Source organism: Panthera pardus, unplaced genomic scaffold (assembly GCF_024362965.1).
Source record: "Panthera pardus isolate Hobbes unplaced genomic scaffold, ASM2436296v1 HiC_scaffold_24, whole genome shotgun sequence".
NCBI lineage: Eukaryota > Metazoa > Chordata > Mammalia > Carnivora > Felidae > Panthera > Panthera pardus.
The window spans coordinates 103,229,658-103,239,010 of NW_026526810.1; the positions used below are offsets into that span (position 1 = coordinate 103,229,658).

The window sequence follows — 9,353 nt, forward strand, 5'->3', positions numbered from 1 at the left end:
AGATACGATTCATTACTTATAAGTAATTACTAAGAGTTATATGTTTAGTGTTTTTTATCAAGGTATCAAGAATTCTTTCTGTTTTATCTTTTTTGTGAGCCAGGTTAAGTTACTTCACTGAATTTGAGACTCTCAATTTTAGGCTGTGTGTTTCTTGACTGTAGTACAGTCTCTATGGTAGATACAGTGTGGTTGGATAGAAAGGAAACCAGGAAACTTAGGTCTAAAATTAGCTTTGCCACCTGCTCATGTTGGGACACTGGGCAAGTCACTGAGTGTACATTGGTTCTCCGATGGAAAAATAGAAATAATCATGCTTTCTCCAGAGAGTTTTAAATCAAATGATATAATGTAAGTGAAAATGATGAAAATGATTTTAAGTTGTGCAATGCTGTTACAGGCAACTATCAGTGGTCTTTATGAAGGCACTTTGAGATGGAGGGAAACACTATCATGTTGTGATTAAGAGTACAGGCTTTAGGGGCGCCTGGGTGGCTCAGTTGGTTGAGCATCTGACTTTGGCTCAGGTCATGATTAGCTGTTCATGAGTTTGAGCCCTGCATCGGGCTCTGTGCTGATAGCTCAGAGCCTGCTTGGGATTCTGTGTCTCCCTCTGTCTCTACCCCTCCCCCACTTGCACTCTGTTTCTCTTTCTCTCTCTCTCTCTCACTCAGAAATAAAGGGTACAGCCTTTATAGTCAGACTGACCTGGGTTTAACTTTTCAACTCTTCTACTTAGAGCCCTTTGTCCTTGGCAGGTGTCTTGCTCAATTACCTTCTCTTTAAATAGAGACAAAAATTCTTCATAAAATCAGTATGAGAATTAAGTAACCTAAGATATACAAAGGACTCAGTGCAGTGTGTGAATATAGTAAATATTCAATAAATGATAGTTTGGATGACAGTTGTAATGGTGATTATGAGAAATCAGATTTGATGTCACCAATTAGAGTTTGGCTCAGTGTTTCTTAAACTAAGGAGACATAGCTGTGGGAACATAGTCATAGAAATAATGAATTTTAGTCTTTGTCCCTTGGTTCCCTAAAATCATTTACTCCCAAGCTTTATTTTTTTGTTCAAGTCCTCAGAGAAGCGATTGTCTCTATCCCTCCTCTAAATGGAGTGGCATTACCTCAGCTCTTCGGGAAAGCTTGTTTATGACACACCTCCCTGCCTCCTGAGTGCCTCTAGGGAAATTTGATTAAAAGATTGAAAGTGGTTGATTATATTAAGCTTTGCCATGTCTGTTTATGACCATAAGCTGATACTGCTGAGGCTGTAAAAGGAGACAAGCAAGATGAGGAATAAAGGAAACAATTTCTCACTTCTTTTCATTTTAACAACAGCACAACTAAAGATTTAGTAAAAATGAAATGTCCTTGTAAGACAAGTTCCCCCAGTCCGGCCCTCCCTGTTCCCTCCTGGGCCAAAATGGTCAGGTCCCTTCTGAAGCAGGGAGCATTTCCCCTGCCCAAATGAGGAGCCCTTTTCCTAGCATTATGGCCCTTACTGACTCTCTCTGCAAAATCACTTCTGTAATTCCTAATCCTTTGGGAATCTTTAGATAATTCCTTCAACTTGAGCCTCAAGGAAAAGACCCAACACATATCAGGCATATCAGGCCCTAAATTGCCTGTGGCATAATGCCAACATCCAGGATAGTTGCTCTGTTACTAGACATAGCAATAACCTATAGCACTATCGAGATGATGCACAAATCATACTAGCCTCCAATATGTATTCTGTACTTCTTCAGAGAAGTGATGTATCCCTGCAGTTATTCCTCTAAAATCAGTGCCTCGTCCTGCCCTCAAAAAACCCATACCCCAGCTGTTGGCTTTAAGAACAGGAATCTTGAAAGGCTTGCGTTTCCAAGAGTCAGTGTAAGGGTAGCCTTAATTTAGCAGAAGGCCCTGAAAAGCATGCCAGGGGATTCCCACTGTAATGCTCAGGTTACCCTTTTTGAAATAAAGCACTGCAGATGACATAGCTTTAACTGAAGGTCAGACAGGGAGGATCTTTAGCCTGTATTCCACATTTACTTCTCAGATGATGCAGATGCTTAGAAAATAGTGTAGGGAACATAACAGGAAAGGGATTTCCCCCTCAGCATTGGGGTTTTTAAGCAGTGTGTCCAGTTTGGAGAACTGTCCCTTCAGGGCTTCAGTGAAAAAAGTAAAATGTTCCATCTAGTGGTCAAAGAAGGAAAGGTAACGTGAGAAGTTTCCAGGAAGACGTTTGTAAGGCAAAGTGACAGGGCAGTGGCCTTTCAGCAGGTGTCTTTTCTAGAACATGATAGGACCTGGCCTTGGAGGTGTTGGTGCCTTTTGAGTATGCCTGTGCTAGCTGAGGAATCTGAGGCACCGTCCTTACAAAGCCATTTGGCAGACCCCTGTTCTCACAGAGAATAGCTCTCATGTTGGCAGGTTATGAACAGTCTGACTGTCTGAAGGGAGGCCCTCTTCCATTCCCACCCTCATGGAATTGAAAATGAGATCATTCACGTCTAAACCAGTTTGTCTTATGCCTGAATTTGTGAACATGTGAGTTTGAGAAAGACAAGGGTGGCATGTGAACTGTAAAAAGGAGCAAAGGATCGGGTGGCTGCCTGGGTGGCTCAGTCAGTTAAGTGTCCGACTTCAGCTCAGGTCATGATCTTGTGGTTCACGGGTTCGAGCTCCTTGTCAGGCTCTGTGCTGACAGCTGAGAGCCTAGAGCCTGCTTCAGATTCTGTGTCTCCCTCTGTCTCTGTTCCTCCCCTGCTCGCACTCTCTCTCTCTCAAAAATAAAAAAGATTAAAAAAAATTTTTTTAAAGGAGCAAAGGAACAAAAGCAAATGTTACTCAGCAAGGCAAGGAGAAAAGGGTAGGTGTTCTTTGTGTTCCCAGTAACTGCACCCTCCATACCCTTGCTGTCAGTTAAAGTTGACCAAATTAATGTCCCAGCAACATCTCAAAGTGCAGGTCATGCATAGTTGGCCCAGAACCTACACTGATAGCAACAGCTTCCTGATTGGAGTCCTCTAACGAACCTCCCAGTATACCGCACGGAAGGACCGCTGACTTTTCCTTTGCTTTACCTCTCATCACCACCCTTTGCCCAGTTCTGGAGGAGCCATAGAGTAATAGTATAATTCAGATTTCCCGCAACTCCACTTGCCACAGCAGACCCTGACCAGACAGTTATTACGGTGTCCCCCTGATGAGAGAGCCTCCCTCTATCAAGCCTTTGTGTGCTGCCAGCTGTCTGGCCCACCTGTGGTTTTGTACCATCCCTCTACCCTCTGTCCGGGAAGAAGACACAGAGAGCCCGGCCATTTCCACACCTGCCCTTTATTGGACTCATCTAGCAGGCTGGCTCCGAGCCCTTCACACTCCTCAGACACCGCCCATACGGTTTAGGAAGATGCCATCATTCTGTGAAGGCCCAGATCCACCCAAGTCTTGAGCTCCAAGTAGAATCACCAACCAGAAGGTTGGGGGGAGGGAAGGGAGATAGGCAGACCGGAAAGGCAAGGCTCTTCAATGAAAGGGGCTGATCCCAAGGGAAAGCTTTGGTCCAGCAGTATCTCCTGAGGGCATTCTGAATCCTAAGGAAAGATACCTAAGGGCTGGATGGAATAGGTCTGTGTGCTGAGAAGCTTGTGTCTATATGGCAACTTTGAGGAGGCGCTTGATGTCAGGCTCAATGTTGATGGTAGGGAAGGTGCGACTGTAGCGGCGGAAGGGCTCCCCTTCCGGCCCAATGAGGAACTTCTCAAAGTTCCAGGCCACATCTGAGCGGCGTACCGGGCTCCAAATGATGAACTTGGGATCGGTCATGAGGGAAAATGGGTCATCATACGGGTAGGGGAGCTTGTCCTTCAGGTAGGCGAAGACGGGATGCTCGTTCTGACCATTCACCTCACACTTTTGGACAAGGGTAAAGGTGGGCTGGAATCCACCCCCAGGGCGCACATACTTGAGACTGTTCAGGATCTCCTCATTCTGACAGTTCTCCTGGGGGAGGAAAAAGACAAAGAGCATGGAAGAGGGAAGGGGGAAATGAAGGATCCACAAAAAATCTTTCACCCTCCTATACGCCGTTCCCAGGACTATTCTTTTCTATGTAGCGTTTTTTTCCTCTGTTCTTTCTCTTTCCTTCTTCACTGGCTTTGTCCTACTCTTGACTTGGAGTTTTCCCACTCACAGCTGTTGTTTGATGGTTTGCTAGGCCATTCCTGAAAGTCCTTGCGGTTCCTAGCTTGGCTGTTGTTAAAGTCAGTGATTTAGCACTTTGAACGATTCTTTCTCTCTCCAAACTACCCTGGACAGTTCTTAGGGTATCTGTCTGAAACTTCAAGGAACCTTGAGTTCAGAGCAGGAGACAGAAAGGGAAAGAAGGCTCAAGTCCTACCACCTAGAACTCTCCCATCCACTACCTACACACAGGCACTCACACACACGTCCTGCCACCACCTTCCCTTTCCCTCTGCCCTGATTTGCCTCCATTTCTCCTAGTTATATGTGAGTGTGATAGCCTCTGCCTCCATCCTGCTCATATAAATGGGATTTATAGCTTCTTGCTTTCATCTTGCTTTGTCCTAGATCTGAAGTGTAAGTAGGAGGAAGCTTTGGTGAAGATGCCATCCAAGGAAATCTGGCTTTCAGGTGCCACAAAGGCGAAGCGAGTTAGAGATAATAATGAATGTACTCTAAATGGAATTGCTCAGTGACAAACAGGGATGAATTAAATAGGATAGAGTGTTTAGGGTTCTGGAATAGGCCAGGGGAAGAGAAGTTAAGGAAATAAGTGCTTGAGGGCTAAAGGTTGTGAATGTGTAGTTATCATTCTTTTTGCTTCTAGACTGCTATCCTAAGACTCCTGCCCCCCACACTCACTGTACTCAGCTGTGAATGCTTTAGCTCTGAACCTGCTACCCGTCTTTCCCTCCCCAGGGCCATCCCTGTCCTATTCCCACTGGGCATTCCCCGCCCCTGACAACTCCAAAGGCCCTTAGAAACCCTTATTTTCCACCCCTCCCCCTGAGTCTAGGAGTCAGATATCTCCCTGTGGGAGAAAGTTCTTGCCTCTGACCTGCTAGAACCAATCGGTACAGTCAGTTCCAGGCCATCATGACATCTTGAGCCCAGGGGTGATCTCTATTAGACTACTTATCTCTTCATGCAAATGGCTGACTGGCTACCGGGTAGGTTATGGATTCTCTCCAGCCACTAGCTAGCCTGAAGTGATGGTGTAAAGGGTGGAGGCACCTCTCAGGCCGAAGAGATACTCCTAAAGAGGTTTTGCCCTTTCTCTCGCCTGCCCTGGCCAAGCCTAGAAACAGACGGAGACAGGGAAGGAACAATGAAAGCCGTGATGGTTCGAGCTCACATTTGTCACTAGCCAAAGACACTTCAGCCTTCCTGCTTGTATCCCTGCTAATTTCTTCCTTGCCTTCACGCCGCTGTGAATCGAACTAAGGGGGTTATAATTAGAGGGTTCACTTGAGGACACTCTGCCTGCTTTTGCTGTTAAAATAATAAGTGAAAATAGAAGAGAACTTGAAGTGTGTGGGCTGAAGATCTATAACTTGACCCAGTAATCAGAAACAGAGATTCGATCCAAATGGGACACACACACACACACACACACACACACACACACACACACAAATCAGAGCCAGAGAGGTGCATGTGATGCCCAGAGGAAACACGTGCATATTGTAAACCCTTAGCTTTCCACCAAAATCACCCTCCACTTGGCCGATTTAAAACAAAATCCTTTAATCTAAATAATACAGTTGCTTACACTTGCATATTACCTTGTATTTTTCAAGGTATTTTTGTGTATCTTATCCTCTGAACCTCCCAGTCATCCTGTGAGAGAAATGATACTATCCCCCATTTACAGATGAGGAAACTAAAACAGAAAAATCAAGTGACTCTTTGTAGGGCACAGAGCCACTAAATAGCAAAACCACGTCTAGCTGGAACTAAGGTGCCCTGGGTCAGTCCAATCCTAGTTTGACTGTCGATCTATGTCCTCCACTCATACATTCAGCGGATATTTAATCAGTGCCCTCTCTACAGTGGAGAGAGAAACAGACCTGGTACCAGCCCTCATGGAGTGTAATGGAAAGACAATAAACAGTGTTTAAGCATAGTTAGAACCACATACACTTCCCCTTGGTATTCACATGTACCTAAAGACCTGGATTAACAAAACATACCTGTGATTCCAGACACTCCAACACACGGTCATCCTCCCCCTCCCCTTAGCCTACCAAAGCTTCACCATCCCACCTCCTTGGGTACAATGCAAGGGACCCCTCACCTGATGTCCAAATTGATTGCAAGGGAAGCCAAGAACCACCAGGCGCCTGGGAAAGCGGCATTGCAGCTCGTTGAGCTGGGTGAAGTCCCGAGTGGTTGTGCCTCAGAGAGAGGCCACATTCTCAATCAGCACTGCCCTGCCTCGGAACGTATTGAAATCTACCTTCTCCCCATCCAGGCTGATAGCGCTGAGGTCGTAGAAAGACTTGGCTATGTAAGCCATGGTGAAGGTGCAGACTGAGACCTGCAGAATGGTGTGCGCCCGCTTAAGGGTCTGTTAAAGGGGTGGGGAGGAAGGAGGAGCCTGGCCGGACAGGAAGGATTTCACAATGGGGCTTTGAGCATCCCCAGGATGACTTAGCAAAAACAGTCACCCACCTGTAAGTGCTGTTTCAACGAGGAGGTTGCTCCTCCTATTTACAGACTCTGAACAAAGCCACCTACCTGCCCCACCCTGCTGGCAACCTGGGAAGGGCCAATTTGATATCTATGTGCAAACATGAATAATTCACTACTTGCAGGAAACTAGAGCCCCAAAGGTCAAATGGGGAGGAAAAAAGGGAGGGAGGGATGCAGGATTGACTCCGACCTGCCCCAGCAAGTTGTTCTCACTTGGCACAGACGTTTATTGTCTGCGGAGGGCCAGGCTCTGAACTGTGCCACTGAGAGGTCAGGGTCTGCCTAGATCTGAAAGATGAGGAAGAGAATTGGGATACATGTTCCCTCAACTCAGACTACAACTGAAACCTATATATTACTGTGCATGTGTTTTTCTTTGGCTGTTGCCTTCCACGGGCACAAAATCAAAGGGACCCTTAGGAGGACAGTGTGATTTTCTAGAAATAATGGCTTTCAGTGGCTCAGCTTGCACCAGGCAGAAGAGATGAAGTTTGTCTTGGAAAGTCTTTCAGTGAGCGATATTACCGGTGCTGGAGACCGCCTGCGCCCTTGCCCCCCTGCATGGCACTGCCCACGATACCTCTGCCTTCCACTCTGCCTCCACAGGGTCATGCGGCTGACATCAGTCATGGTCGGGGTAATGGTGAGGAGTCGCAGAGCAGGTGAGTTGCTCCAAGGGCATGAGCTGCACCTGCCTTCTCTCAGACACTCAGTCCCAAAGACTGCTCACAGCAGGCTGGTGCTGGTCATTCCCCCACGGAAGGAAGTGTGCAGGGAGCCAAAGCTTCCATGGTTCTAGACCGAGTCGGGCCACCTATGATGTTTTCAGCCCCAGATATGCAGTGTACTGCAGGACATGTGAGGACCTAAGGGAAGAGCTAGTGTGCTTCATTCTTCCAAGCACCTACCAGCTCAACAAATTCGTGTTTTGTTTTTGTTTTTTTTTTTTAATGTCTGGATTTCTCTACCGGTAAAACTGGTAATTAGACTCTACCTGGCTTTGGGATTTTTAGAGTGTTATTTCAATAACAATGCAAATGCTTACTAGAGAGTGTTTTCACAGGTACATGTCCATTGGGAACTGTCTTCGAGAACAAATAAGCAAGGCTTGGGAGCAGCTGGTATTGAGAATCTGATTTGCTGAGAAGATGGAGGAACTAGTCACCAGGGAGTGTCCAGCTTTTCTGGCTTTTGTGGCCTGTTCCATAGGTCTTTAGAGCCCATGGGAACCTGTGTCTCTACTGGCTGCTCCCTAAGAACAAGCCTCCATTACTTGAGTGGGAATGGAATCTTTGGCCATTAAAGGAGGCAGGAAATGCAGAGTGAAGTGTGTCTCTCCTCGCCCGCCCCCCTGCCCCGCCCCCCTGCCCTTCCCCCCCCCCCCCCCCCCCCCCCCCCGCCGAGACTGGGTAGAGTTCCTAGAAACAGCCCAATAAATGTTCCTACCAGGCCACGGAGTCAGAAGAACTTGGCCTTGACAGTGGGCTGAACTTCAACATGAACTTGCCAGGCTTATCTGCATGCCTGGAGCTTTCCCAGTATTCTCTAGGCATCTGGACATCTCTTATTGGCTGCCCCTCTGGTCCTCTGTCCAGGAAGACCATGGAAGTTCCTGAGCTGAGTGGGGGCTCCCTCTTCCTTAGGGACACGCCATCCCTTTTCTCCAAGTACAATTTAGGACCCTTTGTCATGCAGGCTCTCACCTTTCATGATTGAATAAAACTGATGAGACTCTCCTAAAATACTTTGTTTCCAACTTTACCTCAAACTGGCTTGAGTTGGAGGTAAACTCAAGAAGCTTATTACTTTGGACATGCACTAACAAGTGTGTGATTCCCATGGCTTTCCGCAGTAGTTGTTCTGGAAACTGCACTGGCTTAGAAGGCAAAAAGTCCAGGTAGGTGATGGTTCTCAACTCTGGCTACAAATGAGAATTACTTATCAGGATTTTTCTACATAGAGATACTAACGCTTTCCCCTCCAGAGATTTCAATTCTAATGTTTCCAGCCATGACTCTGCCACTGTTAGATGAGGCCCTTAGGCACCTGTTTCCTTATCTGCTGAATTTAGATAATCACTCTCCTGATCTCCCACAGGTATGATTGTTAGGATGGAAGAGATCAAGTATTGCAAGTTTTCTATAAACTATGAAGTGCAGGTGAAGATCTTAAGCTACCACCAGCCTGCCTTTTTTGACTCCTTCTTCATTGTATCCTGACTCCCATTTTCTACCTCCTCCACCAATTGTGTGCCCCAAAGTATAGTATTTGGCACCCCCAGGTCCCCAAGATCACAGTCTGCCTTGCTTCCTTGGAGTATCCAATCACAGGACTAGGACAAACTTCTGAAAGATTACTTAATCCCTCCTCATGCTTTCAGGAAGGCTTGTTCCTGTCCATCCCATACAGAGGAGAACGTTCTTGGCTTTAAAGGCTCCTTCAGACATAGATATTCAGCATCCTCCCAGTGACTCAATCTTATTTCTGCACTGTAGGCCCACTAGAGAGCATTGCGGGTATGGCTGGGCTCCCCGGCAGGTGGCATCAGGAAAGGTACAATAAGGAAGATGACGGTCTGCTGCTTCCATTGTCATTCTACTACTGTTGCTTTATACGGTTCTGGAGCCTCTTTTACTGGCA

At 46.6% G+C, this 9,353-nt stretch overlaps 1 protein-coding gene and 1 long non-coding RNA gene across 2 annotated transcripts; one reads left to right on the plus strand and one right to left on the minus strand.

The window, feature by feature from the left end:
* Positions 1-3,316: 3,316 nt before the first annotated feature.
* Positions 3,317-6,673, minus strand: GPX2 (glutathione peroxidase 2). The gene is made up of 2 exons (XM_019451555.2): positions 6,316-6,673; positions 3,317-3,998 (listed from the first exon to the last, which is right to left on the minus strand). The coding sequence occupies exons 1-2, from the start codon at positions 6,535-6,537 to the stop codon at positions 3,648-3,650; spliced, it is 573 nt and encodes a 190-aa protein (XP_019307100.1). The 5' UTR covers positions 6,538-6,673; the 3' UTR covers positions 3,317-3,647.
* A 163-nt stretch (positions 6,674-6,836) lies between these two features.
* LOC109268324 (uncharacterized) lies at positions 6,837-8,033 on the plus strand. The gene is made up of 3 exons (XR_008417226.1): positions 6,837-7,224; positions 7,320-7,375; positions 7,777-8,033. It is a non-coding gene; the product is annotated as an uncharacterized LOC109268324 (long non-coding RNA).
* The last annotated feature ends 1,320 nt before the right edge of the window (positions 8,034-9,353 follow it).